This window comes from Littorina saxatilis, linkage group LG5, assembly GCF_037325665.1.
Source record: "Littorina saxatilis isolate snail1 linkage group LG5, US_GU_Lsax_2.0, whole genome shotgun sequence".
In the NCBI taxonomy this organism is placed as follows: domain Eukaryota; kingdom Metazoa; phylum Mollusca; class Gastropoda; order Littorinimorpha; family Littorinidae; genus Littorina; species Littorina saxatilis.
In genome coordinates this window covers 4,864,462-4,879,461 of record NC_090249.1, presented here as the reverse complement: position 1 = coordinate 4,879,461, position 15,000 = coordinate 4,864,462, and the positions used below count along the sequence as shown (strand labels likewise).

General features: G+C 43.0%; 3 protein-coding genes and 1 long non-coding RNA gene across 5 annotated transcripts; 1 reads left to right on the top strand and 3 right to left on the bottom strand.

Moving 5' to 3' along the window:
* Positions 1–212: 212 nt before the first annotated feature.
* LOC138966138 (uncharacterized) lies at positions 213–14,856 on the bottom strand. The gene is made up of 3 exons (XR_011455618.1): positions 14,405–14,856; positions 13,794–13,909; positions 213–1,121 (listed from the first exon to the last, which is right to left on the bottom strand). It is a non-coding gene; the product is annotated as an uncharacterized lncRNA (long non-coding RNA).
* On the top strand, positions 4,385–8,756 carry LOC138966123 (piggyBac transposable element-derived protein 4-like). 2 transcript variants are annotated; one of them, XM_070338238.1, is made up of 3 exons: positions 4,385–4,831; positions 5,633–5,704; positions 5,988–8,756. In XM_070338238.1, the coding sequence occupies exons 2-3, from the start codon at positions 5,638–5,640 to the stop codon at positions 7,799–7,801; spliced, it is 1,881 nt and encodes a 626-aa protein (XP_070194339.1). In that variant the 5' UTR covers positions 4,385–4,831; positions 5,633–5,637; the 3' UTR covers positions 7,802–8,756. The 2 variants fall into 2 exon arrangements, with proteins under 2 accessions (XP_070194339.1, XP_070194338.1); XM_070338237.1 differs by lacking the exon at positions 4,385–4,831 and having other exon boundaries at positions 5,054–5,704.
* LOC138966133 (uncharacterized) lies at positions 8,080–10,012 on the bottom strand. Its single transcript, XM_070338256.1, has 4 exons — positions 9,711–10,012; positions 8,992–9,082; positions 8,485–8,616; positions 8,080–8,198 (listed from the first exon to the last, which is right to left on the bottom strand). The coding sequence occupies exons 1-4, from the start codon at positions 9,761–9,763 to the stop codon at positions 8,121–8,123; spliced, it is 354 nt and encodes a 117-aa protein (XP_070194357.1). The 5' UTR covers positions 9,764–10,012; the 3' UTR covers positions 8,080–8,120.
* Positions 10,253–13,352, bottom strand: LOC138965919 (uncharacterized). Its single transcript, XM_070337998.1, has 4 exons — positions 13,238–13,352; positions 12,282–12,777; positions 12,009–12,140; positions 10,253–11,812 (listed from the first exon to the last, which is right to left on the bottom strand). Exons 1-4 carry the CDS (start codon positions 13,350–13,352, stop codon positions 11,641–11,643), a joined length of 915 nt encoding a protein of 304 aa, XP_070194099.1. The 3' UTR covers positions 10,253–11,640.
* Positions 14,857–15,000: the final 144 nt, after the last annotated feature.

Sequence of the window (15,000 nt, the reverse complement as noted above, 5' to 3'; positions counted from 1 at the left end):
GCGATTATTAACTATATCTTATGCATGACAAAGGTCAACACAGTGGCGAGTTCACAGGTCAAATGGAGGGGTAATTTGGAACACTTTTGAGTTTTGATCTAGCTGTAATCTTCTTTTTTCAGCACATTTTCAACCAAAAAAAAGGACTAAAACATTACGTCTGCAATGAGTTAACAAGATCGTAAGATTTTGTTGATCTTGTCCGAGTGGATTTTGTGTATACAAGTGTTATCTGATAGTTACCTTATTGCTTCATGTGTCATTAACGGTGTAACTGGTTGTCTGAGGGATGCATTGACTAAGATCTCATATATGCTAGATGTCGAAAAACTACTCAAATTACCTGCCCTCGAAAGGGTGGTAACCAAGCTAAAAAAAAGACGCCATAGGAAATTAAGTAGCGTGGAAGGATGGGAGGGTATAAACTATGAGAATTGGGTAAGTATATTAATTATACGAAAATTTATTATTGAAATTTTCATTTGAATTACATAGTTTCTACCCTCCAAAACTAACACTCTTAAATTCTTTAATGCTTAAATCGGGTTAATTAGTGTACGGCTCCATATAAAACCCGAAACGGTTGAGTCTATCCCCGAATTCGGATCCTTTTTGGAAAGAGCCCAAAAGACAGACCATTTCACCTACAACATTGTAACTTTTGGTATTGGTCATACCTAAGCTGAAATTAATGTACAGCAAATATACAGTGCAAAATGCCGTTAATGGTCTTGCAGGCAACTCAGTTAGCTATCCTGCCTATGCAACTGACTCACGAAGTCTCGCACACAGATAAACAAATGAGGGAAGGGGCCTGTGTCGTCTTCAACCAATAAACACACACACACACACACACACACACACACACACACACACACACACGCGCGCGCACTAAAGATGAATATTGCATATGCATAATGCAGAAGAAGACAACTTAATCTGATAATCTATAGATGTAGTGACTGGTGCAATATTTAACGAATTTAAAAGGACGACTCTGAAATGTATCATGTGAACCAACTTCTCAATAAACAAAATTAAGACCAGTTTAAAAAGTTACCTGTTTCATTTTGGAATGTTTTTGGTCCCATCACATCTCTGATGTACACTCCATAGACGCACTGTAGCAATTAAAAACAAGTCGCGTAAGGCGAAAATACAATATTTAGTCAAGTAGCTGTCGAACTCACAGAATGAAACTGAACGCAATGCAACGCAGCAAGACCGTATACTCGTGGTCCACCGCTCACGGCATAGGCAGTGAAATTGACAAGAAGAGCGGGGTAGTGGTTACGCTATGCTGCATAGCACGCTTTTCTGTACCTCTCTTCGTTTTAACTTTCTGAGCGTGTTTTTAATCCAAACATATCATATCTATATATTTTTGGAATCAGGAACCGACAAGGAATAAGATGAAAGTGTTTTTAAATTGATTTCGAAAAAAAAATTTGATAATAATTTTTATATATTTAATTTTCAGAGCTTGTTTTTAATCCGAATATAACATATTTATATGTTTTTGGAATCAGAAAATGATGGAGAATAAGATAAACGTAAATTTGGATCGTTTTATAAATTTTTATTTTTTTTTACAATTTTCAGATTTTTAATGACCAAAGTCATTAATTAATTTTTAAGCCACCAAGCTGAAATGCAATACCGAACCCCGGGCTTCGTCGAAGAGTACTTGACCAAAATTTCAACCAATTTGGTTGAAAAATGAGGGCGTGACAGTGCCGCCTCAACTTTCACGAAAAGCCGGATATGACGTCATCAAAGACATTTATCAAAAAAATGAAAAAAACGTTCGGGGATTTCATACCCAGGAACTCTCATGTCAAATTTCATAAAGATCGGTCCAGTAGTTTAGTCTGAATCGCTCTACACACACACACACACACACAGACACACACACACACGCACACACACACGCACATACACCACGACCCTCGTTTCGATTCCCCCTCGATGTTAAAATATTTAGTCAAAACTTGACTAAATATAAAAACTGTTTAAGGAGAAAAAAGATTATGCAGGGAGGAAGAACAGTAAGAACAACAGAATGAGCAGCAACATTCACTAATCTTACTCCACATAACACATAACACTGAATCTCAGTGAAGAGTTAGTGATCCAAATATTTTAATTAAACAGAGAGACACAGAGAGATTGAGAAGGAGACAACAGCTATGTGCATGTGCGTGTGTGTTTGTGTGTGTGTGTGTGTGTGTGTGTGTGAGGGGAAATTTAGTCATTGAAAACTAAACACTTTCTACTCTTCAATATCAACAGTCATAGACATAAGATTAAGAGCCACTGGGAAAGTTGGACATGAACATGTATATGTTGCAGGTGAGGAGGGGGGGGGGGGGGGCTGGAGGGTCTTTGTTGTTTGTAGATTATAACTTAGCACAAATTCCTGTTTTGTAACACTGTAATGTATAAGTAGAAATGACTGTGGAATAACTTTCTTCTGTTATATCAGTATCACGCCGGAACCTCGGCTGTACCCGCGGATAACCGCGGGCTCTGCAGGCTGTTCACCGCGGACAGAAATTGTCAACACAAGTGGTGAGTGTCTGCACAAAATCGTCTCTGCTTTCTCTAAAATAACATATCATTACAAAACTATTGTTTGTACTTCAACCTAAGGTATTATAGCACCCTATCATCGATTTAATTTTTTCCTTTCGTTCGTATGTGAAGGCTGAGCTTCGAGTATTTGTGCATTTCCTGTAAAAAGTGCCAAAATTCTGACTTTACACATTTATTACGGAAATCCAAGCTTATTAAACAAGTTGCAGTGAATTGGAATGTTGTTACTAATCATTTGTTGACATGTGGCTCAAGTGGTGTTATCTAAAGCCACACGGTTGAGTCGTATTTCTTGAATCTCTGCCACCACTGAACGATTTTGCGGCTGTGGCCCGCGGGCAGTGCCGGCTGTGGCCCGCGGGCAGTGCCGGCTGTGGCCCGCGGACAGTGTTTTAAAGTAAAAAGTGGTATTTTCACCACTCTTTGAGCCTTTCAGGGACGATTCAGTGACTCATTTTGAAATTGAGGTCGTGCGGACTATGACCGATTCAAGAGAAATGTAATCGGACATTTTTCAAACCTTTTATAAACACAACGATAGCTCATATTTCTATTTTTGATGGCAGATGGAGATCTCGGCAATCACTTTGGACAGCTTCCTGGACGTGGTAGTTGAAGAAGCGGACGTACCTTCGACTGTGCGCCGGGCTTCCGAAAACATCAACACCACGCAAGGCAGGCCGTCGTTCTCAAAGCCACCTGGTTCTGTGCCAAGAATGTGGCAATCGTTATAAACAAGAAAAGGCGCTGAAAGAGCACCTGCAAGAAAAACATGCACTGGCACCAGGGCCGAAATACCGCTGCACTGTGTGCGAGAAGACTTACACACGTGGCAGACTACAACAGCCATGTCAATGGTCACAGTGGCCTTAAGCCACATCGATGCCCAAAATGTGGCCGATCGTACCAAAACAAAAGGAGTCTTGATCGCCATGTGTGCAAGAATGCACCAATACCTGTTCTTGTCTGCAGCACTTGTGGCGGCACATTTCCATCGGCACGAATGCTCCGACAACACATGCACAGCCACGACGAAAAGCCGCAGTTCCAATGTCCCGCTTGTCGGATGTACTTCAAGCAGAAACAGTCTTTGAGGCGTCATCAAAAGAAAAGGTGCCCAATGGCTTCAAGGGAGTAAATGCAAACGCGCACTGTTGGACAAATTAGTGTTTTATTGTTGCACGAAGCAACAGTGATTTAATTTCTTTATTTTACAACTTACACATTTCTTTATTTTTTACAACTTACATGTGTTTGTTTAAAATGTCCTGAAGCAAGAAGCAAACTGTGATTTAATTTCTTTATTTTACAACTTACATGTTTTTGACTGACGGCTAACGGAGTGAGGCGACAGTCCTACATCTCACTAAGTTTTTCTGGTTTTCTTTGAACCGTGACCATTTTACTTTTCAACCGTGACCGTTCTTCTTTTGTTACACCGCTAGCGTAACTTTTGGTGGCACGCTAAGGCGATCGCGATAGCCTCATGGATAAGCATCTGCCTTCGGAGCAGAAGATTCCACTGAGGTTCGACCCCTCGCAAGCTCGTTTTTTTGTTTAATCAAAGTGAGGGGGAGAGAGAGAGAGAGAGAGAGAGAGAGAGAGAGAGAGAGAGAGAGAGGCCGCAGGTGAAACGCAAAGAGGGAGATAAACATGTCGGGGGTCAAGCACTCGGCCGGCAGTCCACGCCCGTCAGGAGGGTCATTTCTTGTTGTTTAACCTTTGCCGTGCTTCCTGGGTTCACCTATACCCAGAGACACACTAAAATCATTGTAACTCTGGAACCATTAAAGGTATCGTTTTGAAATTTTAAATATCTCTCACACACCTAATTTGCTCTCTGTCTGCAAATTTTTAGTGTGTACATGACAAAAGATTAAAACTTATTGATTATGCTAATTAACATACACACTACCGATTGCGCGGGTTCGTGCATACCCATACTTTTTAAAGAGTAGTAATTGTAAATATCCCTCTGCCGACGGCGCGGGTTCTGCTATACCCATACTTACCAAAGCGGCGGAACAGTGTTTATTCTTCTGCCGACTACGCGGGTTCAACCATACCCAGTAGGACTAGACAATGCCAGTTTTCTTGGAGGCGCTCTGGTACATCGACACCGGTGTCAGTACGGGCTCTTTTGCCTGACGCTTCCTGATTTTTGAACGCAGACAAGAAGTTTCACTGACGACTGACTTGAAGTTGAAACAAGCGGAGAACTACTGAGATGTACTTGGTAAGTTGTACTTTTTATGACAATCCACTAGAGAACTATTCACGTATTCATTATTCAAAGTAATCCTTGTGTGTGTGCAATCTGTGCACTGACTTGAAGTTGAAACAAGCGGAGAACTAGATCTACTTGGTAAGTTGTACTTTTTATGACAATCCACTAGAGAACTATTCACGTATTCATTATTCAAAGTAATCCTTGTGTGTGTGTGTGTGTGTGTGTGTGTGTGCAATCTGTGCGCTAATAATGGTCTTTATCAAGCGTGCGGGACAGTATAAACTAGGCTATAATATTCCCACCGGGAAGAAGAGTGGAGTCATTCATGGGATAGGTCGCAGTGTGTGATGCTTCTCGCGAAACAAGCGGTGCCCACCTTGAAGATAATCCCTCCTCAGTTTTACCCCAGGCCCATCTCCCGGGGTCATCTCTCTCACGTTCTTTCAGTTTCGCTATGTCTTTCACACACACACACACACACACACACACACACACACACACACACACACACACACGCGCGCGCGCGCGCGAGCGCGCCCACAAACACACACACAGTTTTTGAAGAGAAAAAAAGCGAAAGTGCGTGCAAGCCGATCCAATCTCATACTGATTATAATAGTAACTACGTCATTTGATTATTTGCAAATGACCACGATACACCCCCCTCCCCCCTTTTTTTGTTTTTGTTTTTTTCCATTGTCAGTTTACGCCGCCCATGTAGTCACAAAACAACTATGCCTATATGTTTGGGTTTAGTTTTTCTCTCCAGGTTACTAACAAGTGGTATTGCGGTTGGCACTGTTACAGGTGAAATGGAGCGACCAAATATCTTTGACGCTCTTCGGACAGCCAACGGAGACGATTTTCATGTGGACTCGGGTAAGATGAGAATGTGTCTATATTTATGCATTTGGGGTATGCCTAGTGAGGGCCGTTACGGCAAATCTGGACAGATATTAGTAGTGTTATGTGTGCATTATATTATGCTTGGACGTGTGCGTGTGTGTGCATGCGTGCTCGTGTGCTTGCTTTTGTCTTATACTTGTGTGTATACAAGCAAGCAGATGACCATGTGTGTGTGTGTGCGTGCATGCGTGTGTGTGTGATGCATATATCTGACAAGTGTGAGGTGTTGCATTTTGGTAAACAATATTTGTTTCAGCGATGTTGACTGAGACAACACCAGTAGTCTCACATGATGCTGGACACCAGGAACCTCAAAGTGGAGATGATGAGACCAGCGACGAGGAGGGCCCTCTGCCACCAGAAGGTGACAGTTCCCCAGATCAATCTGAGGCTGAACTGATGGAAGGAGATGAGCAAGTGCCAGAAGCAAGTTCTGAGACTGCCAAAGATGGAACCGAGTGGTGTTCTGCACCAACTATTTCCAAGACGGCCAAAACGGCACCCAGAAATATTTTCAAGATGCCCCCCAGTAAGCTTCTGGGTTGTCAAAATGTAAATACCCCCAATGATGCTTTCAGTCTTTTTATAACCGATAAAATTGTATCAGATGTTGTAGAGTTCACCAACATTGAAGGTCGGCGTGTTCTGAAAGAGGCATGGGATCCCGTTGATAGAGAGGAATGCCAAGCTGTCATTGGGATTCTGCTTTTTCTGGGCGCTAGAAAACAGAACATGGTGTCGACAGAAAAGATCTGGGACTCTGTCAAAGGTTCTGGAATGGTTCGTGCATGTATGAGTCGCAGAAGATTCCAAAACTTCATGACCTACATGCGATTTGACGACAAATCGACCAGAAGTGCGAGGAGAGAGAAAGATCAATTTGCCCCATTCCGCGATATGTGGACTGATTTCATGAAGGCTCTGAGCAGTCACTACATCGCAGGCCCTCTGCTCACAGTTGATGAGCAGCTTGTGCCATTCCGGGGCAGGTGTGGTTTTCTCCAGTACCTGCCATCCAAACCTGACAGGTATGGAATGAAAGTGTTTTGGGTGGCTGACGCTGAAAACGCTTTTCCTTTGTATGGCATCCCATACCTGGGTCGACCACTTGGTCAAGACAGGCAGGTCAACCTGGGTCGCAACATTGCCACAGAGCTGGCCACCCCTTTTTTCAAGAGTGGTAGAAATGTCACATGTGACAACTACTTTACAGATTTGGAGCTAGCTGAGACCCTGTCCAAGAATGGCCTGACTGTGGTAGGTACTGTGAGAGGAAACAAACGGTTCTTGCCAAATTCCTTCAAAACAGGAAGGCATCTTGGGTTGTACGACAGTGAGTTTGCCTACAATGGAGCAACCACTGTCGTCAACTACCAGAGCAAACGCAGAAAGAGTGTCATTCTTCTCAGTACTATGCATGACACTGGCGTTGTGGATAGGACACCGGAAAACCAAAAGAAGAAACCGGAGATTGTGTTGTTCTACAACGCAACAAAGGGGGCAGTGGACACTGTTGACAAGATGGCGCACGCCTACACGGTGAAACGCAGAACAAAGCGATGGCCAATGGTCATGTTTTTCAACATCATTGACTTGGCAACTATTGCTGCTCGTTGCGTTTGGAGTGTCAGGTTTCCTGCCCATCCTCTGTCCAAAAAAGATGGGCGGTCAGATTTCATTGAAAACATCAGTGACCAGCTCATGTATCCCCTATTGAAACAGCGAATGACATCAGTGGCGATGCCTAGAAGTCTTCATGAGGCAGCTGAGAAGGCCATCAAGCATCTTGAGTGTGACGATTTGGTGAAGCGTCAGCGCAAAACATCATCCAAGAAAGCGCTGCTGCCACCAGCAGAGGATGCGGCCAAGTCTAAAAGGGCAGGATCAAAACGTCCAGCGTCCAGTCAAGATGCCAGCACATCCGGTTCTAAAATAAAGCGGTGCCTGTTCTGCAGCTGGAGACTGGATCGAAAGACAAAACATACGTGCTGTCAGTGTGATGAGTTCATCTGCCAAGATCACACCCACAAAGTCTGCCCAGTCTGCATCAAGGCAATGGCCACTTCCTAAACTGAAAGCCCAGAAAAAAGCAGAAGCCCAAAGACAGTTTGACATTCCACTTGACTAACACCTGTATCACTTCATTTTGCACATTTCTGCAATGGTATGAGAGCTTCATATGGGCCAATGGCTTGTTACATTTCAAAAGAAAGGGTCAGTCGATTGGAAAGGCATTAGTAGAAAACACACACACACACACACACACACACACACACACACACACACACACACACACACACACACACACACACACACACACACACACACAAGATGAGAAAGTAAACAGATACATTTTGTTGTCAATTTGTAATTTTCATGTCCAATGTGACTAATTGCACAATTTGCATGTCTTTGGTGGCCCTCTCCATTTGGCCCCAACCAGTTCTTCCAGGCTGACGTGATAGCCCTGCAATAAAATATGACATTTCATTTTACTTCATTGAAGGTGAACAACCTTCATCTCTGAACCATTATAAGAAGTGTATCATCTTTACTGTGTTAGTACAGACTTCACTTTTTCGTTTTCTAAATGATTGTAGGTTACTTCACTGTGTGTAAACTGATAGCCTGGCAACCTGGGTGTGTGTATGTTGGTGAGCTAACACATTGGTACTGAAAGTAAAAATAGAATGACAGAATTGTTGCAGGTAATGTGACGAAGGTGACAGCATTCACACTCCAACATATTTTACCTGGTCAACATACTGGCGGTCATAGGCCCCAGCTTGAGGAGGCCGGTCACCAAAACGGCGTCTCACCGCCTCCCGGATTTCCTCCGGATACACCAGGGTCCGGACCCCGCCTGTCTTCAATTTCCCAATGAACTGAAAGAGGAAAAAAGTGAAAGTAATGAAATTATCTGAAGAGACCATTATTGTTTGCTGTTGTACATTACTTCTATTTGTTGGTTATTTACAACACATGATTTTTGTGGGAACACATAAAACAATTATTGTGAAATCTCCTTTTGTGTTAAGCGTTTTTTTTCCTTCGCGTTATTTGAAAAAAACACGTAGGCAGGAAATATGTGCAAACACACGTATTGTGCGTATGTTGTGGGCGTATGTGTGGGTGCATTCCTTGTGTGTGTGTAACTTGCATGGTGTGTGTGTGCGTGTCTGTATGTGTTTGTGTGCGTGCATGCAGTGCGCTTCTGAATATTATAAGAACACGACAAAAGGTATAAAATATACACTTACCATCAAACTCCCCCACATCGATCTATAGACATCTTTTCGGCATGTCCCTGTGTGGAACAGGACATGCCGGAGACCGTTTGGCATTTCCAGGCTGAAAAGTAACCAGCAGCCAATGTCATTATGATGCCCTGGGATAACATGCATCAAATAGTCATGCATGTATATCTGCGCACACGCGTTTACGCTGGCACGAACCCACCCACACATGCATGCGCGCACACACACACACGGCACACACACACACACACAAGAACGATCCTCCTGTGAACTTCTCATGAACACGTCTTTAGTACACTATTATGTGCATGCTTTCACATGTACACGCACATATATAACACAACAATATTCAAAAGCATGGACCTGTTCATGTGTATGTGCGCACAAAACAAAGTTAAATGCATACAAACAAGCTCTTATAAATGTCTCTACCACCATCCCACAATTATAACCCCTCTCCACCCACCCACCCCCCTCCCTCTAAAATCCCGTTTTTACCAAGTAGGGGCTATTTTGCAAGTCGGGGTCGGAATCTAACCTTGCACCGGGAAGAAAGCGTGGCGGGACTCGGAACACTTTTCTTGTTTGATGTCACAAAAATGTAGACGTCACAGACACGTCAACACAGATACAAGCCTTTTTCTTTAAGCTACATATAACTTTTGACACATTGACCTCAGCAATCTGATAAAATATGTTTTATTCACATATAAATGACTTACTTCATGTCTTGAAGTGCCAGTTCCAACTCGCGCTCACACCCGGATTCTGCCATCTCTGCAAGAAGTCGGTGAAGGGAGAAACTCGATCCACCCACTGAAGTAGCGCTGTGGGTTTCCCTGAACCCACCCCGTCGTTAGAGGAATAAACAGTAAAAACACTCTTTGAAATGTATGGGTTCAGACAAACCCGCATCGTCGTTAGAGGAATAAACGGTAAAAACCCTCTTTCAAATGTATGGGTACAGACAAACCCGCATCGTCGGGAGTGTGTAGTCAAAAGCGGCATCCGGCAAAGGTTAATATGTCCTGAAGCAAGAAGCAAACTGTGATTTAATTTCTTTATTTTAAAACTTAAACTGTTATTTAATTTCTTTATTTTACAACGTACATGTTTTTGTTTAAAATGTCATGAAGCAAGAAGCAAACTGTTATTGACAAATTATGTTTAGTAAGAACGATTAAAGACTTTGTTTACAAACATTCCTTTTATATATGTTTATAGAACATACATGTATAAAGAGAACACACACACACAACATGGTTATGCCCAATTGACATCATCGCAAAGTAGTAATCACATGGAACATGAAGTGTGTGGTATCACATGAATTTTATCTTGCACATAGTATCTTAAATTATATGCAAAATATCTGAAACACTCACACCACTCTTACACGAGATTATACATTCTCTGTGTTATCTTATATTAATTGATTTCTGTTTACTCGTAATTAACATATTATGGAATACAATAAAATGCACAAAGCAAACAAATTGGAAACGTCCCAAAGACATAAAAAACAATCACACAATTCTGCATATCTATGTACATCAAAGACATGTCATATTACTAGGAATAACAATCACTATGCAATTAATAATCGCACTGGAGTCACAAGAACTTGCCCAAATCAGTACAGAGCGTCCTCCGCATTTGGGAAGACAAATAATCTCAAACACTACACTTTCACACACACGTATCAACCCAGATACATTGATTTGCGAAAACTTAAACTTACACTGAACGCATTGATGTCGACAACAGACATTATGTATTACAAGAAGAGCAAACGCTCGATCGAGTCACTTTCGCAGTTCTGAATATTATATGAGGCATCAGATGGACAGGAAGAAATTGCTATTCACAACACAATGAGTCACGTTCACATAAAATTTGAGCCCGGTCACTTTTATAGTTTCCGAGAAAAGCCCAACGTTAAGTTGTGTGTTGCCGAACAGAAAAGGCTAGTTATCTCCCTTGTTTTTCTGATAACGTTCGTAAAAGGCTACAGATGTAAATACTTTGATGTAAAGAATAATCCTACAAAGTTTCAATCACATCCGATGAACTTTGTCAAAGATATAAAATGTCTAATTTTTCCTTTGACGCTGACCTGTGACCTTGAAAAAGGTCAAAGGTCAACGAAACCATCGTTAAAGTGTAGAGGTCATTGGAGGTCACGACTAAACAAAATATGAGCCCGATCGCTTTGATAGTTTCCGAGAAAAGATATAAAATGTCTAATTTTTCCTTTGACGCTGACCTGTGACCTTGAAAAAGGTCAAAGGTCAACGAAACCATCGTTAAAGTGTAGAGGTCATTGGAGGTCACGACTAAACAAAATATGAGCCCGATCGCTTTGATAGTTTCCGAGAAAAGTCCAACGTTAAGGTGGTGTCTACGGACGGCCGGCCGGACAGACTAACACTGACCGATTACATAGAGTCACTTTTTCTCAAGTGACTCAAAAACAGACACAAGTAATTAAAGAGATCCACATATTGAATAGAGTAAGGTAGCGTGTGGTTGCTTTAATTGTAATGTCATTTTCTGACACCAGCTTCTTTTTCAAGTGTGTTATGTTAACCTCTCTCTCTCTCTCTCTCTCTCTCTCTCTCTCTCTCTCTCTCTCTCTCTCTCTCTCTTCGCTCAATCCACAATAACACCCAGACGAACATGTGGCAGAATCTTCGTTTCGTCACACTTGTGGTGCTGTCTTACTCCCCTCGCTCCTTTACTGGGCTCGTTTGGTTTTGACACGGTTGCAGCTTTTCTTTTCCCCCGTCTCTGCCTGCGGGCCGGCATATCGAAATCATGATTCCTGAGAGGTAAGCACAATTGCATTAATACAGAATCTTTTGCGATTCATGGGTACGTTTCTTAATTACGCTTGTGTTGATTGAAAAAGCTCACGCATGGAGATAGAGAGAGAGAGAGAGAGAGAGAGAGAGAGAGAGAGAGAGAGAGAGAGAGAAAAAGAGAGAGAGAGAAAGAGAGAGAGAGAGAGAGAAGTGCACCTTGTTTGAATGGAAGACATGTTTGACACACCAACTTCCTCTCTCTCTCTCTCCTCCGGCAGTTGGTCGACTGGTGGACATGCCTGCAGTTTGGGGTACACCGGAGCCCTCGTTGTGTGCACGAAGAAAGACCTGATGAATAGAATTAGCTGTGTAAACCAAAGGCGCTCGATCAGAAATGGGTTTTTCGGCGAACCAAATTCTTTTATTTTATAAACTGTATGTGTGTGTCTGTCTGTATCTCGATTTGTCTGAATATATAATATAACATACTTGTTCGAGTCTGCTTGGAGGATTGTCATCTCACAGGCAGTCTTCAGCGCACGGGGGATGTCTGCAGGACGTATGGCTAGACCAACTCCTCCGGGTGTCAAGTCACCCAGGATGCTGAAGAAATTTTCTGCGTCTAATGTGGAGAGTGCCCTGGCATTGAAGCTTCCATCCTCTGCAAAGCAGTACATTTGAGCTTTTCGTTCGATGTTGGTCAGGAGAGACTCAAAGGTTACAACCGGTATTCCGCCAACGTAGCCTGCGGGCGGAGGAAAGTGGTGTGGGTTGTACCTCTGGAGCAGACACGTTCGTAGTGAAAGTCGCCACTGAAGTCTCAGAGCAGAGTCCAAACCACCGTCATCATCAGCTCGGTACCAGTTTCGAACCAATCTGCAGAAGTTTGCCTCCGTTTTATCGCCGTTTTTTCGCATCTCTTCTTCCACAGCATCAGAAAACGTGAGCTGGGCGAAGGAGTTTCTCTCTCCATCATCAATCGTCCCTGAAAGGCTCAAAGAGTGGTGAAAATACCACTTTTTACTTTAAAACACTGTCCGCGGGCCACAGCCGGCACTGCCCGCGGGCCACAGCCGGCACTGCCCGCGGGCCACAGCCGCAAAATCGTTCAGTGGCGGCAGAGATTCAAGAAATACGACTCAACCGTGTGGCTTTAGATAACACCACTTGAGCCACATGTCAACAAATGATTAGTAACAACATTCCAATTCACTGCAACTTGTTTAATAAGTTTGGATTTCCGTAATAAATGTGTAAAGTCAGAATTTTGGCACTTTTTACAGGAAATGCACAAATACTCGAAGCTCAGCCTTCACATACGAACGAAAGGAAAAAATTAAATCGATGATAGGGTACTATAATACCTTAGGTTGAAGTACAAACAATAGTTTTGTAATGATATGTTATTTTAGAGAAAGCAGAGACGATTTTGTGCAGACACTCACCACTCGTGTTGACAATTTCTGTCCGCGGTGAACAGCCTGCAGAGCCCGCGGTTATCCGCGGGTACAGCCGAGGTTCCGGCGTGAGTATGATTATTTGCAAAGTTACCCGGATCATTGTGGCATCCTCTTAATCCTATCACGTCTGAGACTTTAGTAGACGTGCCTGTAGAGGGAAGGGATGGGGGAAGGGGGTGGAGGGTGGGCATAGAGAGTGTCGGTGTAATATGAAGGAGGGAGGGGAGAACCATTGGTAAATAAAACTCTTATAATATCAAAAGTTCTGAAACTATTTGAGCACGAGTTTCCCATTACCACACAAAGGTGCAGAAAGCAACAGATGTTACACCGAGAGTGGGGGGGGGGGGGACTTTTAGAGGGTTAGTTGTTGGACTGTAGTATCTGAATAGCAGTGCTATGGGGTGAGGGTGGTGCTGGGGCGGAGTATGTATCGTATGTAACTTGAATTGGATTTTAATAAGCATGATCACTCAGACTAGAGCTAAAAACGGTGTTAATCTTCACAGACATTACATAATATGAATTCACAAGCATGTACCTTTTGTTTTGCCCTTGAGTTTGGTAGAAGGCAATATTGAGTGTCGAACACAAGTTGCATTGATCACTGACACTGCGTCACCCTGCGGTCAATCTCCTCTGATCTGCAGATTGCACCTGCACAAACCCAAACAATGTTATGATCGCAAAAAGCCTGCATAGCCAATGGATCTAAGAACACAAACACTCGATGGATCTAATTAGAGAGTCTGCAAACGAGTCATTTTACGTTGGAAATTCAATGACAATCTGTCAGTCAATGAAGCAGATAGATCTGTCCCTGCGATTGTTTTTGCAAGCAGATACATGTTTGAACTTCACTTATCCCGTTATCATTCAACAAATTGATATCTTGCATGATGAATTTTGTGCCGAGGAGCTGAACAAACAATCAAAATCAAGCAAGTGGTACATTCAGAAGACAAACTTCAGTCCAGTCGCAAAAAACAAACTGACGAGAAAGAACCTAGCTTAATTACTGCTGTATTGATTTCGGCCAAACCAACGCATTTGCATACCGAAGTCATTCCTCCTTTGATTCCAATCATTGTACATGATCTTAATACAAAAATATATACGAAAACGAGCTGATCGAAATGAGTAACATTGCACCTGCATTGACTGTACTGCAAAAGCGAAGGTCGTCTGCGACTGGAGATTTCGAAGTTGAACAGCAGCGTTTCTTCACACTCAGCTGTTGGCTTCCTCGGAAAAATGAAAAGCGTGACTTGAAATCTAGCGGAAACCACATTCTATCTTTCCGTTTCGGTATTCTTGTGTAAAATCCATGAAAAAGTTCTTTCGAAAAAGGCGGCCGTCGTTATTTGGGATGCCACCTAGTGTCACACTACTATTTCCGGAGAAAGTGATGAGTGCGCTGATTGGCTGCACCGCTGCACCGGAGCCAAAAAATAGAAACGTGTCCTATTCCTTGCTCCGCACCGCACACACAACTTTCTCCACTCCTGCAACGGAAGTAGCGTCATCTCTCCGCCTGGTGCAGCCTACTCCACCCTTGCTCCGCTTGCTCCACCTGTGTGTGAGCCCCGCTTTACCAAACTTGCCAGCAAAAAGCCAGCAGTGGCCCAGTTCTGGCATGTTTATTGGGGTAAGCCTCCCGTAAACCATCACAGATACGGTCAGGCTTTTACACACAGTACAAACACCCTTTCATTTAAACACTCACCGATTGAGAACATCCTAGGTGC